Source organism: Macaca mulatta, chromosome 18 (assembly GCF_049350105.2).
Source record: "Macaca mulatta isolate MMU2019108-1 chromosome 18, T2T-MMU8v2.0, whole genome shotgun sequence".
In the NCBI taxonomy this organism is placed as follows: domain Eukaryota; kingdom Metazoa; phylum Chordata; class Mammalia; order Primates; family Cercopithecidae; genus Macaca; species Macaca mulatta.
Window position 1 is genome coordinate 18,821,272 of NC_133423.1, and position 16,115 is coordinate 18,837,386.

Below are 16,115 nucleotides of genomic sequence, written 5' to 3' on the forward strand. Positions count from 1 at the left end.
GTGGTTCCATATGAATTTTAGGATTTTATTTTCTATTTCTGTGAAGGATGTCATAATTTTGTTTTAGGTTATGTTGTTTGCAGCAAAATATTCATAACTATTACATTATCATTGTGGAATGTTACTTTTAACATCATAAAGTGTTCTTCTTTTCCTTATTGATTGTTTTTGGTCTAAAGTATACTTTGGTATCAGGATTGCAACTCTAGATTTTGTACTGTTTCCATTAGCCTTTATTTTTAGCCTTTTAGAATCACTGTGTTTTAAGTTTAGTTCCTGTGTTCTGCCTAGAGTTAGGTTTTGCTTTATGTGCCAATTCCACAATTTTTTTTCTTTTAAATAAAAAGGTGAGTTGAGCTCATTCATGTTTACTAACATGACTCTTAGGCTTGTTCTCAAGAAGCATATAAAACACTGCATAATGTGTGAGTGTGCTCTACTACAACAAATTGAAGATTCTGTCAATAAGATTCTGTCAAATCTTCTTATGTTGTAGTAGAGCACACTTATACATTATGCAGTGTTTTATATGCTTCTTTCTCTATTTGGAGTATCCTGTATGGTTTTTTTTAATTGTCCTTGTTTATTTGATTATTGTTTTGGAATGGTGAGGAGGAGATTTAGAATCAGTTTATTGCTGTTGTTCTCCAAACATGAAAGTTTCTCTGGGCATGTATTTTAAACAAGATCTTTCCTTCTTGGTATTGGTAGAGCTAGCTTCTAGAGGATACCTACAAAATGATGTAAGACATGAAATAAAGTTAACTCATAGGTAAGTCATCAGTATCTCCAAAGATCTCTTTTAGGCACAAATACACCATGGTCTAGCTTTAATGAGCATTTTTGCTTAATATGCTGTGATCTCCAAATGGACGGTATGTTTTGAAATTGGTTCTACTTATGTCATTTAGAATAGAGACTCTTATTTCCCCTTTAGTACCTTATCAAGCATTTAGACAAACGTAGAACAAGGACAGAAAATGTGTACAGTTTTACGGAAGAGGTCTCATTTGAACTGACTTTTATTTTTTACTTTTTATTTATTTTTTATTTTTTAACAACCATCATTTGTCCAACAGATTAACTGACTTTTAAAATCAGAGATAGTGAAATGTTATTTCTTCCAGTTAAAATATGTATCAGTTGATTATGATCGGAACTACACATCTGGAAAAAAGTCAGAAGCTACTCATGTAAGGGTATTAAAAATATAACTTCATAGTCTTAAATCTTGCAGTGACTTGACTTTAGATGAAATTGACATTACATGTAAATTAATTTAGAAGATGTTGACTAATAATAATAACCACAGTTAACAGTTACTAAGCACTATGTGCTAGGCACTATGCTCAGCGAACATTGTATAGGTGAAATTGTATTTAATCTTCACAACTTTTTAATGTCATCTCTATTTGATAGGTGGGTAAATTTCTGCTTAGATCAGTTAATGAACTTGCCCTATAGTTTGAGCAATTAGTAAGTGATTCAGCCGGGATTTCATCCCAACTTGTCTATCTTCAAACTCTAGAGCACTAGGGGGATTAGGAAGTTATGCACATTTCCTTCCCAGAATAGGGATGGAGGAGTTTACATTTTGCCACCCCACCCACTTCATCTGCCCTTCCTCTGCTTGGGTAGTTCCTTTTATTATCCCGGGGGAGAGTTAATACAACTCTCATGCATGGTGAACTCATTCCTGTTCTCTTTTCCAAGGGGCATACTGCAACTGTCAGTGCATACTTTACAGCAGGAAAACTTGGAGAAGGAAGGGGTTAGGAAAAAATCAGTTTCTGAGGAGTAAGTTGTCTTTGAACTAAGATATAAATGCCTAATTAAGCAAAGGGTGCTAAATCTTGAGTAATACTTTTATTTCATTAGAAAATAATTCATTTTTGAGTTAATAATATTACAGTGATCTGGGCTGAATATAAATTGAGAAAATCTGAGCATAGTTAAAACAATGAAATGTAATATTAATAAAAAATGTGAGGCTTGACTATAATTAGGGGATATGTAGCTTCATGTTCAAGGTCACAAAGCAATAAATGCCATAAATGATACTAGATTATTCAAGGCTTCTACAGTAACTTTTTTTGTTTTTGTTTTTGAGATGGAGTTTCACTCTTGTCACCTAGGCTGGAGTGCAATGGTGCAATCTCGGCTCACTGCAACCTCCGCCTCCCGAGTTCAAGCAATTCTCCTACCTCAGCCTCCTAAGTAGCTGGGATTACAGGCACCTGCCACCACACCCGGCTAATTTTTGTATTTTTGGTAAAGATGGGAGTTTTACCATGTTGGCAAGGCTGGTCTCGAACTCCTGACATCAGGTGATCCACCTGCCTCAGCCTCCCAAAGTGCTGAGATTACAGGTGTGAGCCACCATGCCTGGCTCTACACTAACATTTTTTTGTGTCTCTTGTACTGACAAATGACCTGTTTTGTTTCATTGCAGCCTCTTCCTTGTTTGTGCCACTACTGAGTTCTCCAGCTGTCTTTCAGCGATTGTTCAGCATACTTCTTTCATTGATGTCAACCTACCTACTTCTAAGCACAGGGTATAAACTTTTTAACAATTTAATTTTATAGCAGCACGTTTTAAATGATATATTGGTATTTTCTCTATTAGTGTTTAACTTCTGGAAATGAAAAATGTTTTCTAAATCTTGAGGGATACATTATAAATATTTACTTCTCAGTGAGAACTATATCTGACTTGATCTGTAATCTTCTGTTTTCTTTTTTTTTAATCCATTCATAGTATTGCTTGCTGTCTTTGTGTTTCTCTTTTCTGAAGTTGCTAAAATATCACTTACCTATAATGTTAGAAAATTCTGATTGATTATGGAAGAATTTTAAGTCTCATTGACTTTTATTTTTTATTGCATTCCTTGTATCCATCTTAAATTATGCTTTGATTTGGCCATTCTTCTTTGAATATAGTACTTTTTAAATCTTACACATCTCACAATTCAAATATTCATTTGATTCAGAGAACCTTCAGAATATTTTCCCAAAACTTTTAAAGATTTTTGTTTAAGATTGAAATTTGCTTACCAAAACAAAAGAAAACAAAAAATCAGCAGCTTGACTTGGGGTGAATCCCAAAGCATTTTCTGGAACTCAGTGAAGAAAGGGATGTACTCTGTCCGTTATCTTTGAAGAATTCTTTTCTTGTTTTTGAATTTTGTCCTTACTTAAATCTTTATGAGGATAAGAAATGTGCACATTATAACAAACAATGACTAGAACAAACAGTGAATAAACACCACTCATAAACAGTTTGAATTTTAGCCCGAATACAGAATCTTGATCGAAGTTAGACTAAACCTAGGGATTCACCATTATGCTATGAGATTATTCACAGTTCAAATGATTTTGTAAAGCCATTTGGGGTCTAAGGCTCAGGTTCTCCCTTTTGGAAACTTAGTTGTCATAATTCAAAATTAGAGGTGTTCTCAAAGTCTTCCCACAGTAGACCCTAACACCCTAAGTGACCTAGACCTCAGGAGTTCTTGTAGTCTCATATAAGAGATGATCCAGTGGGGCCCTAAACCTTTTTTTCACCAAAGCTGTCTATCTCCTTTTGTTTCCCTTCCCCCTGCCTAACCAGATGTGGGCCACAGCTCTGAAGATGTGATACAAATGTCATGGAACTTTTTACCAGCTACCTAACAAGATTTTAAGAGAGGCTTTCTTTGAGATTTAGACCTTTGAAATAGAACTTTAAAATAAAACTGGAAATTTATGAGCATCTGTTATTCAAGAGTGATGAACATGAAAGCTTAAAATCTTTTACAGTTTCCCCCTTTATTAGTGAAATTTCAGGATAAATAATTTTGTTAAATTAGAATCTATGAGAGTAAAAATGAATTTGGCTATGCACAAGTTTTTGATCTATATAAGAAAGCAGAAGTTAAAATAACTTCTATTCTAACCTACCGTTTCAGGGAGACTCATGAATTTTATTAAGAGATTACACCCAGAGGTTGACTTAAGGAAATAAATGTTGGAAAGTGTCCAGAAATATGTACTAACTTCTGTACAGTCTCTTAATCAATAGGCCTTTCTCTTTTTTGAACTTTCAAATTCTAAAACAATAAACAGATTTAAAGGGATGTGTAGTTGATTAAAAAATGTAAACAAGTATAAAAATAGATCTGATTTGCTAGATTAGAAAAGGAGATCAAGAAACAAAGATAACTGAAGTTTAATTTTGAGTAAAAAAACTATTTCATAAGGTAGCATGATTAATCATGTAACTTACATAGTATTTTAAATCATCAATTTAATAGTCATAGGAGATGCCAAAACAAATTATCATAATAAGCATAATCAGAATCATAACTTAAGAAAATCTAAAAAGGGAAAATCTATACCTAAAATCAGAATAAGGCACTATATGACCTTATTAATGAATTCATTAAGAGATATATTATTCAACATCAGAAAGTGTATCTAGCTTTGCCAAAAAAAATTGAAAAGAGTATCTTGAAATAGCACAATTCAGTCATTTCAATCAGTACATTTTCTCAGTGTCAAATCAGTTTTGCAAAACATAGTCCACCTGTTATGATTCAGCCTTACCCATTTTGGATGACCTGGAGGGTTCTCTGTGTAAATTACTGAATATTCAGAATTACAGAATATTTAAAAGAAATATAGTTATATTATAATATAGAAATACAACAATAGTAATCTTACATTCTTACAATGCATTCTTGATTTAATGAATAAAGAAGATTCATTTTTAATCAGCACTTAATTATTTTATGCAAATGGAGCTATTGTAATACTTGAAAATAGCTTGTTCTCTTGGTTAGTGCTGGTTAAACATTTCCCTTTGAAATTTTCTTTGCATTATTCCTTTGCTTAGCAAACTATAATACAAAGCTGAATGCCTTGTCAGCCCTATTCAATTTGCACAGAGACCAAACCAGCAGATCCTAATTTAGTAAGTTTTCATTATGTTCTCCCTGAGCCTGTGATGACATTTCATTGATATTTCAGTTTATTAATGCAGATATACAGACTTTATACAAAATATTGATTGTCTTAAGAGATAAAGTCCCATAGGAAGATTATCTTTATCTGGTTTATTCATCTACATTTTACAAAAGAAAATGATCATAATGTATAGTTTTTTAAAAGGAAATAAATAAATTCTACTATTTGTAGAACTATGACATTTATGTTTTTAAATATTAGGAAACAATAACTTCATATATAACTGCAAATCTTTAAAAAAATTATGGTCCCCTTTTGTTCAGAGTATGTACCTTGATTCAATTAATCAACAGTTGTTTTTTCTTTCATATATCCAGTGTCCAGAGCGCTCTGCAGACACACAGAGAGAACCGTTAGTGTAATACTGGTGTACAATAGAGTTATAAGCTGCTATAAAATAAGAGCTGTATTTTACAGTGTTAGGCAATCACAAAATCAAACAATGAAGTTACTGTGAGTTAATGAAGTTGTGTGTTGTATGAAACAAAGACTGACTAGAGAAAGAGCTTGAATAGGAAAGCTGAGTTAATGCCATCAAGGACATTGAACTGAACTTTAAAGAAAGGCCAGGGATACAAGCATTCTAAATATTTGTTTTTCAATTTTTAAAAAATCACTGGACATATAGAGTCATCACATTATGGAAAGTAGGGATAAGGGATAAAATCATGTATTAACTCTACTCTTATTAATGTTCTGGTATATTTCTTTCTGGTGTTACCCCCCCCCCCATATTTGTCTTTTTAACATAAAATTAATTGCAGTACATGTTCTATTTTGGATCTTTTTTTCTAATTCACATTATTTCAGAAGCATTTTCTAGGTGGCTTATAGGCTTCCTAGCCACCATTTTAATAGATATTTAATATTTCATGATATGGATTTTATTTCAACTTTTTATTATTACACATAATATTTTGAGTTATGTTTTTATGCATAAGCTTTTTCATAGTCTGGATTATTTCCTTTGTTCACTTCTCATATAGTGTATGTGGGCCATTGGGTATGAACTTTCTTTTTTTAACTTGTAATTGTCTTAAGAACAGTGCCAATGTATAATATCTACAACAAACTATATATGAGGAGTACTATTTCATCTTATCTGTAACAAATATGTAACAGTATTTGGTATTTCCATTTTTAAATAAGAATATCAAACGTTATATTAAGAGGTCAGATATGGCACTGCTTTGTACAGTTTTCTGTACTTGTTTTACTCATGCTATTTTCTCATGTGTGTAGTATCTGTTCATATCCCTGGGCCTTTTAAGTCTTATATATCAAGTGATTTGTGTATGTTTTCTGAAACCTGAATCTTTTCTTCTGCCCAGTTTTCAGTGTTATAATTTTATAATTTGTAATAGTGTTTAAAGTGTTTGGAATTTTTTTACTTTCTCATCTTTAGGAAATAATGCCATATGCTGTAGAGTTTGGTAGTTGAAAGACTCAAAAAGGAAATAAGTCTTTGTTTTGTTTTGTAACTTCTGATTAGATAAATAACTCACTCAGCAAATATTTGTGAGCTGGGCCAGCAGTGGTGATGAGACAGACACAGACTTGGTTTTCAAAGATTTTATAAAGTAATAATAGATGCATACAGGTAAACATGTGATTAAGATGGTGTAAGTACTATAATAGAGCATTTAGGGATTATGAAGGTGGAACATTTACCCCAGACAAAGCGGAAACTGTTTAGAAAAGGCTTCTATCACTGTGTTGTCTCATGAGCACTTCTCCTTTGTTTTTGTGTCCATTTTACACTCCAGCCTGTAGGTGTACCACGCATTTAATCATTCCCCTGTGGACATGTAGGTTGTTTTCTGTTTCCCCCTTCTGTAACCAGTGTTACAACAGATATCTTTATCATGGAAATTGTAGCACATGTCTGATTATTTTCTCAGGGTAAACTTTTAGAAATGGCCTTATTGCATTATAGTATATGAATATTTTTGAGATTCTAATACATAGTATCAGATGGTCTTCCAGAAAGTGTATATTCCCATAGAGAGCATATGAGAGTTCCTTTTTCATTGCCCTCTTATCAACACTGTTTTGTTTTTGAGACAGAATCTTCTCAAAGAAGATTCTCCTGCCTCAGTCTCCTGAGTAGCTGGGATTACAGGCACACACAACCACATCCGGCTAATTTTTTGTATTTTTAGTAGAGACAGGGTTTCACTACGCTGGCCAGACTGGTCTCGAACTCCTGACCTCGTGATCTGCCTGCCCTGGCCTGCCAAAGTGCTGGGATTACAGGCATGAGCCACCATGCCCGGCTAACACTGTTGTTTTAATATTGGCAAATATGATATATCACCATTGTTTTAATTTCCATATGTTATCAATAAGGTCAAACAATTTTCATGTTTGTGTTCTTGTTTCACCCATTTTTTTGAAAATTTAGAGTGTTCTTCTTCCTCTTCTATGTATGTTAATAATTTTACCTCAAGAATTATCTTTTTACCTTTGTCTTCATGCCTTCTTTCTCTTTTATGTGTATCTGTCATTTGCTTTATGAATGACTTTTATATATTTCTATTATTTTAAACACATAATTATCTCAAGATTTCATGTCACTCAAAAAAGATGATGTTGGGGTTAAAATTTAAATATTAGTTTCCTACTTTCTTCTTCTGGAAAGCCTAGAAAATTTAAGTTTTGTAATACTGTGACTTAGAAGTATTATCAAATTATTTTAATTTTGAGAAAGACCTCAGTGTAAATTTGCATTTTTACTTATTTTACTGTTTTTTCCTTTTCATTTCTACCTTTCCCCACCTGTTAGGTATGAAGCTGTCTTTCCACTAGTATTGTCTTGTTTGATGTTTGTCTGGATAAACATAGAACAAGAAACTCTACAACAATCTGGTGTTTGCTGTAAACAAAAGGTAACTGGTCAAAGTCATTGTTGTTTTTATTTGAGACTATTAGTCTCTATCCTATAAGGAAGTTGCAATGTTATTTCAAAAATTCTTTCTCCTTAAAATTTTAGTGTTAAAAAGTTTTGGTTGTTTGGCATTAATTAAGTTAATAATTGGTAAGGAAGATTTTTTACTTATCACAGAAAAGCACAATTTTGTTGTTGTGTAGGTTGGGCTTTTCTTAGTGATTACTTGAGAATCATTGATTTTAAAAAATGTCAATATAAGTGAAAGAATAGAGAAAAGAATGCTTTTTACTTTTTTTTCATATTTCACATCCAATTTTTCCTTCTGTCAATTTATCTTAGAAGAATTGTTATGTTGTCACAAGTCAATTTATGAATTTGATTATAAGGTGACATTTAAGTTTCTATTATTGTTTTTCTCTTTCTGGTCATCCTAATACAGATTGCTTATTCTGCTGCCTTAATGACTGTGGCCTCAGTCCAAATCTTTGACTGTTTATGCAACACATAATACTTTGAGTTGGCTAAAGTCCAACCAATTTTTAAGGATACCTTTATCATGGTGGGCTATAGAATTAAATTGATGTTTCTTGTCTATATTTAGAGCTGATGGTAATTCTGAGAAATTGGTGATAGATTATTTACAATTTTACTAAGGTCACATAAAATGAATATTACAGAAAATACCTTCATAGTTGATCCATCCTTATCTGGCTCCAGTTGAGTTTGTAAATTGTTATTGATAATTCAGAATGATTAATTTCAATAAAGAAGAAACTTTATTGAGGCATATTTAATAATTACTGGTTTTAAACTTTTAGTCCTTGAATATTAAAATAATACATGAAAAGCAGTTTTGAGCAGATTCATGTAAATACTCAGAGATTAGCCTTAATATTAAATATTTCATCAGGCTGAGGATTATTGTGTTACTTTTTAAATTCTATGTTTTTAACTGAAAGCAAATGTATCTCTTTCTAGAAAAGAGTATTAAAACATCCCAAGAACTTACTAGAAAATTACATGGGAAGTAGGAGTGGGGAAAGTCTACCTTTAAATTCACCCATTAGTGTTCTATTTGTGGAAGGTGTTTAAGCAAGAGTGCACTCACCTTGTTGGATTGAGTGGCTTTCTGTTCTACCAAAGACAGGAATATGTTGCTTTTTTACAGAAAGAAAATTTCTCTGCAAATAGAATTAATAGAGGGACAAATAAACAAACGTTTAATTTTACCATGCCTTTTAATATGATACCATATCTAGGTTTAAGATGATGAGGACACTCGGAGAAATTAGTCTTTGAAAAGGGAAGAATTTTTATAGTAATTTTAAAATGAAGCATTTATATAAGATAAGAAAAAGCTCAGCTCTCACTTTTGTTACACATATAGCAACACTACAACTGTATTCTATATATTATTTTACCTTTTGACAGATTTTATTAAGGTGTAATTAAACCCTAGGGAAAGATTTATTGTTTTTTATTTTTTTGTCAACACAGGGCGTGTTTCTAGCCATTGTAACTTAGCCATTGTGAGTTTGCCTTCAAATATAGAAATAAGTCAACTGTTATTGTGCATTAATATTTTTCTTATTATCTCACAGCTTACCAGTATCCAGTTCTCTTATAATACTGATATAACTCAGTTTCGACAGCTGTATCTGGATGACATCCGTAGGGCCTTTTTCCTTGTATCCTTTGTTGAGACTTTGGTTTAAAGAGCTGCGACTCCCACTTAATGGAGTAAGAAGACATGGAAGGTGTTTCTGCCCATCACTTAATAGTGGTATTAAGTAGTTTAACCTCCCTGAACTATAGTTTTCTCATGTAATTCACATAAAAACATTTTTTGAACTATAGAAAAGTATCAAGAATGATACGTATGTATATATGTTCCTGCTATTCAAGATATTAGCCATTAGTATTTTGTCACATATGTTTTTTTAAAAATGTGTTTTTAAGAAATTAAAACATTAGAGCTAAAGCTAAAGTCTTTCAACTCCCAACTTCAATCTAATTTCTCTCATCCTGGAAGAAAGCACAATTATGAGTTCATATCTTTTTATGTGCATTTTATTCTAAACTCATATTACATAACATCTGTCTCACAAAGGTTTTTGGATCACCTCAGAGGCAATGTTGTGAAAGTTGTTAGTAGCAGAAGTTTGAAAGACAGTATGGCAGAGGAAAGTCTTAGTTTGGAAAGGCTCACTGACTAGCTGCAAGAAATCATAGGGATGTATTTCCTTTATTTTATTTTATTCAGCTTTATTGAAGTATAATTGACAAAAATTGTATATATTTAAGGTGTATATTTTGATGTTTTGATATATGTATACATTGTAAAATAATCATCGTATCTGTTGCCTCACTTACTGTTTTTTCTTTCTGTTTTTGCAGTGAGAACACTTAAGATCAACTCTCTTAGCATATTTCAAGTATACAGTACAATATTACTGACTATAGTCACCATGCTGTACATTTCATCTCTAGACCTTATTCATCTTGCACAACTGAAACTTCATACCCTTTCACCAACATTTCCCCTTTCCCCCCTCCTCTCATCCCTCGGCAACCATCATTCTACTCTCTTTTTCTAAGTGTGACTATTTTACTTTTGCTAGCTGTAGGAGTTCCTTGTATGTTTTGGATACTAGCCCCTTATCAGATACATGGCTTGTAAGTATTGGAGGCATTTCCTTTGAGCTGTCCATGGTGCACAGTCTAGACCTCTCAGGTACAGAAAATAAATATTCCATCCTCTCTGTCTCTTGCTTTCACTCTGTTTTGCTTTCTTTTTCTCTTTACAGGTTCTTTCCAATCAGCTAATACTAATAAAGCACTTTACCCATTGATCCTTGCATTTCCCTAAATTATAATTTCATCTTGTCCTTTCTGTTTAATTTTTTGAAAGAAAAATTTATAGTTGCTGCCATTATTTTCTCTCCATGTATATACCGTGTCCACAGACCTCTAACAATGCCTGACACATAGTAGTGCTCTATCAGTATTTGTCAGATGTCTCTGCCGAAGTTGTACTGTCAGTGGTCTGCAGGGGCTTCCTGATCCCTCAAATCTATTCAGTTTACCTGACCACACTTTAACATTCAAGTCTATGTTTTCTCTTTCTTTTCCCTTCACATCCAGGACACAGTACAAGTTTTCTTCTAAGATTTTTATATCATTTCTATTCTTCTCTATAATTGCTTCCTTTGCCTGATCTTCAGCCATATTTTTTTCTCCATGCTCCACCTTCTCTTATTGTGCCTGGTTTATGCCATATTTTCCTGTAACTTTGGTGGACACTTCTTTGCAAACAACTCTAAGATCTGTTTTTCCAAACTTGACCTCTCTTGTGACCTGAAGGACCACATGTCTAACATTCTGCTGGGCATCACCAAATATGTGTCCCAAACTGATTAACAACTGCCACTCCTCTTCAAAGTCACTCTCTCTGGCAGGCCTTATCTCATTTAATGGCATCACCATACTCCCTGTCCCCAAGACGTCCAACTTGTTGTCATATTTAACTGCTCCTTGTCCACTTCTAAAGTCCCTGTGGCTCCCTTCACTCTTGATCTTCATTCCCACTGCATCAGTTCACACTTCCTTATCTCTGATATGGACTACCAAAATTGCTCCCTACTTGAATTTTCTGCCTCCAATTATTTGTCTCCCTTATCTGAATATCACACAGTTACTGGTGTTTCTTGATTCTAACACCAGCCTAAAAGATTTTCTACTCTTCACTGTATCCACAATGAAGTTCAGGCTTTCTTTAAAAACAACAACAACAACAACAAAAAAAAAAAACGGAGTCTCACCCTGTCGCCAGGCTGGAGTGCAATGGCATGATCTCGGCTCACTGCAACCTCCGCCTCCCAGGTTCAAGTGATTCTCCTGCCTCAGCCTCCTGAGTAGCTGGGACTATAGGCATGCGCCACCATACCCGGCTAATTTTTGTATTTTTAGTAGAGATGGGGTTTCACCATGTTGGCCAGGATGGTCTCAATCTCTTGACCTCGCGATCCACCTGCCTCGGCCTCGCTAAGTGCTGGGATTACATGACAGGCGTGAGCCACAACTCCCGGCCAAGTTCAGGCTTTTTATTAACATGCCACTAATCTATATTTCTTGCTTCATCTTTCACCATATCCTTCAATAAAGTCTAAGTTCCTATCTATCAAACCTTTTTACTCTTTCTTGGCGGTGTCATTTTTTTCTCACTGTTCTTTACCTTAAAATGTCTCTCCTCTATTTCTGTCATCATATCTTAGTCACCATTGGAGTATTTTGAGACTATTTTGTTTATGTTTATATTCTTAGTGCCTATCTCTATCTCTGACATATACTAGATAATAAACATCGGTTGGTTAGATGATTGGTTGAATCACTGAATCCATGAATACATTTAAGGCTCAACTCACCAACTCAAATGCCTCTTTTTCACTGAAGATTGTCATGATTCATACTTCCTCTTCAGTGTTGCTTCACCATTTTTTGTGGGTATCTATAGTAATAAAAGAGCTAACACTTACCAAGCCCTTTCAGTGGGCTAGGCACCATTTTAAGTGCTTTGCTAGCAGTAAGTTCTTGGACACTAAGGTTGATATCAATGTTTATTGCTTTACTAATACAAATGTAAGTTTAAGAAATGTCAAAAAGATGTTCAGTGTTTTTTCATGTGTCATTCTCTATTGAATTATTTTAAAACATGATATCTTGTTTCTTCCTGAGCCTTTCAAGCAGTCTAGCATGTGTTTAACATGTGGTGGGTTTACAGCAAGCATATATAGACTATAACCGTGTCTTTCAGCTGAAAATGTCTATGTTATACCCTAGATCCACGTTTTCCTTTTGAAAAAAATCACTAGCAGCCAACTACAGATATGGTCCACCTTGCTCATGTTAGGGAAGAGGAAAATAACCTTCCTAAGGTTACTAGGGACTGAGTGAGGATGACCTCTCAGGCCTCATTATTCTCAGTACACTCCCTCTTCAGTCTGGCTGTTTTAAAATGCATTGACAAGGAGATATAATGGAATGTTCACTGAAAACAATTCATGGTCAGTATGCAAGTAAAAAAGCAAATTACTCTCAAGGTAAAATTAGCATATCTTTTCTAAATGAAAAGGAAATTTGTATGAAATCTGAGTTGTTTTGCCATTTCCTTGACTTCCTTTAGGTTTTCTTCTTAGTGACAGCATTTTTTGGAACTGGAAATATAGCTTCTATTAACAGGTAATTTTAAATGAAAGTGGCATATGTATAACCAAAAAATAATGCAACCTGAGACTTCTATACCTTTTGTTCTGTACCTTACCTTTTTTTTTTTTTTTTTTTTTTTTTTTGAGACAAAGTCTCACTCTGTTGCCCAGACTGGAGTGCAGCGGTGTGATCTCGGCTCACTGCAGCCTCCGCCTCCCAGGTTCAAGCAATTCTCATGCCTCAGCCTCCCGAATAGCTAGGATTATAGGCGCCCACCACCATGCCTGGCTAATTTTTGTATTTTTAGTGGAGATGGGATTTCATCATGTTGGTCAGGCTGGTCTCAAACTGCTGACCTCAGGTGATCCACCCACCTCGGCCTCCCAAAGTGCTGAGATTACAGGCATGAGCCACGGCACCCAGCCTTTCTTTTCATACTGAATGATATATTTTGGAGATTGGTATGTATTGGCGCATTCAGATCTACTGCGTTCATTTTAGTGGCTTCATAATATGATGTTTGCTTATGTTTTAGTAAGTAGATTTCAGAGAATTAGTTTAAACATCTTTTTAGAAGAACATTCTTTTAAACTTACAGAGTGAATTCTAAATCCTTTTTCCTTGTTATAATTCCCTAGCTTTGATCTTGCCTCTGTCTATTGCTTTCTGACTGTGTTCAGTCCTTTCATGATGGGAGCCCTGATGATGTGGAAGGTTAGTTTTCTTATTTTGTTATTTGTATTAAGCTATTGATTAATTAAGATTATAAAGTCATTTCAACAGAGTTAAGTAGCAATGGAAAGAAGATATCCTTTCATAGTTGGCACTGCTAAATTGGAGGTGAAACCCTCTATCGCTTACTCCAAACCACAGTTAATCTTTTTGCTTTACTCATAAGTGCATTGGACTTCAAAAGAGTAGGGATTCAACTGTTAATTTGAGAGGATCTTATCAGATGTGATTAAAGCCTGTGGGAAGCTATGGATCAAACTGCAGTGCTGCTAAAGAGTATAAGGTTCCCTGAACCCATGTTCTCTACCTATGAGATTGCCAACATAATCTTTTCTCATAATCCATGTACCTAGAATTGATCGAGTCATTCAACAAATGTCATTTTCTGCTATATTCAGTGATGTGCTAGATACTAGCTGGGTGCTGACAATACAAAGATAATGACAATTTTCAGCTTTCCAGGGGTTCAGATTCTTCATTATAATGTAATTCTTGTTCTTCTTCTCTAAGGTAATTATGCTTGTTTTATTCCCTTTACCATAATGCCTGACACATTTTATTTAGTATATATTTGTTTAAATAAACTAAGCTGATACTTGCCTAAAATCCGATTACCTAATGTTCAGATTTATAAATAAAAATGATTAAAGGTGTCATCTTAATAGGATTAATGTCTACTTTTTGTTACTACACTAATACAAATGGAAGTTTAAGAAATGTTAAAAAGATGTTCATTTTCTCATGTCCTGTTTTCTACTGAGTTATTTTAAAACATGTTGCTATTTCCTTAATTTTCATTCACATTTTAAAAATGGTGACTTTTTTTTCCCAATTTATTAAAGACCATGGACCTTTAATTAAAAACAAGGAAGGAAGGAAGGAAGGAAGGAAGGAAGGAAGGAAGGAAGGAAGGGAGGGAGGGAGGGAGGGAGGGAGGGAGGGAGAGAAAAACAAAGCTCATATTAAAATGCTGGGTTCTTAGTCTCTAGCACAAAGCAGTAAGCTTTAATGACATAATACACTTGATGACTTTTGTTGACTGATGTGTCTAGAAGTGAGGGCCCTGCTGAATTCTATTTTATCCATATGTCCTTCACTTGAAAAATAACTTTATGCAGTCTTGAACATCATTTATTTTCCATATCTCCCCCTTTTTTGAAACATCAAGTTATATATTTTTTCAAAATTGATAATTGGAAAGCAATACCTCAAGATATTAACAGTATTCGCTCTGGATTATGGATTTTCAACCAGCATAAATTTTGCTATGGCTTTATTTCAAATGTTTTATAATTTTTTTTCAAATTTGTTATAATGAGTGTGAATTTTATAATCATAAATAAATGTATTTTTTAAAAAAAACAAAAAGCAATGATTGAGAAGCTGAATCATGTTTATGATGTTATAGTTTTAAATAACCAGATGGGTTTAAGGATCTGTGAATCAAATTATCAGGTTATATAATTTATTTGATTTGGGCATTCTGTGTTTTTCACACCCTCTTGGAATCTTTTGAACCTTGTTGTTAATTATTAGAATACACTAAATGGAACAAAATTTGTAATAGGCTTTTATTTGGAATATGTATTGATGTTTGCTGTCTTTTACATTGTATAGCTTATTAATGTAGGTTTTTAAGTCAGTTTCATCACTGTTCTATGTGCCATTGGTATCATGCTTTTATTTCAGTGTTTGCTTTTCACTAGTATATATAAAAGTTACTTGAGAAATTGAAAATATTTCTGTAAGCAGAAATAGTAGTTTTTTCAAAAAGTGTCTCAAATGCTTCAGTTATTCATGGCATCATTTATTGTTCTTTTATAGATTTTAATCCCCTTTGTTCTTGTTATGTGTGCTTTCGAAGCGGTTCAGTTGACTACTCAGTTATCGTCAAAAAGGTAAGATGAATTCGTTTAAGAAACATTTGATTTGCCTATTTTTAGGAGATGAGAGTAAACATTTGAAGACATTTCATGTGATTGCTATTAAGACACTGTAACGTAGATTGTTTATTACACAAATGAGAAAATGTTCACCCGTTTAGTCAGTGTTGCAACTCATTAGAGGAAATTAGTTGATTAGGGCCTCTAGCAGACAAGCTTGCTTTCTCAGCAATAAAATGTTATTAGAATATTATTCAAGCTAGTGAAGAACCTCCCTAGAAAACAGTAAAACATAAATGTTAAATTATTGTAGTTAATTACTTATTGTAACTGTGCCTACAAAAAGCAAAAGATACTCTAACTTATTTTGGTTTATTTCTTAAATATGTTATTAGATAAAT

At 33.5% G+C, this 16,115-nt stretch overlaps 1 protein-coding gene across 6 annotated transcripts in view; it reads left to right on the forward strand.

The window, feature by feature from the left end:
- Positions 1-16,115, forward strand: part of PIGN (phosphatidylinositol glycan anchor biosynthesis class N) — a 158,679-nt gene that overhangs the window by 109,168 nt on the left and 33,396 nt on the right. For all 6 annotated transcript variants that reach the window (XM_077975115.1, XM_077975116.1, XM_077975114.1 and 3 more), the window contains 6 exons: positions 2,453-2,555; positions 7,790-7,892; positions 9,496-9,582; positions 13,077-13,132; positions 13,738-13,813; positions 15,656-15,729. In XM_077975115.1, coding sequence (XP_077831241.1) covers positions 2,453-2,555; positions 7,790-7,892; positions 9,496-9,582; positions 13,077-13,132; positions 13,738-13,813; positions 15,656-15,729 — 499 coding nt within the window. The remainder of the gene's footprint in view (positions 1-2,452; positions 2,556-7,789; positions 7,893-9,495; positions 9,583-13,076; positions 13,133-13,737; positions 13,814-15,655; positions 15,730-16,115) is intronic.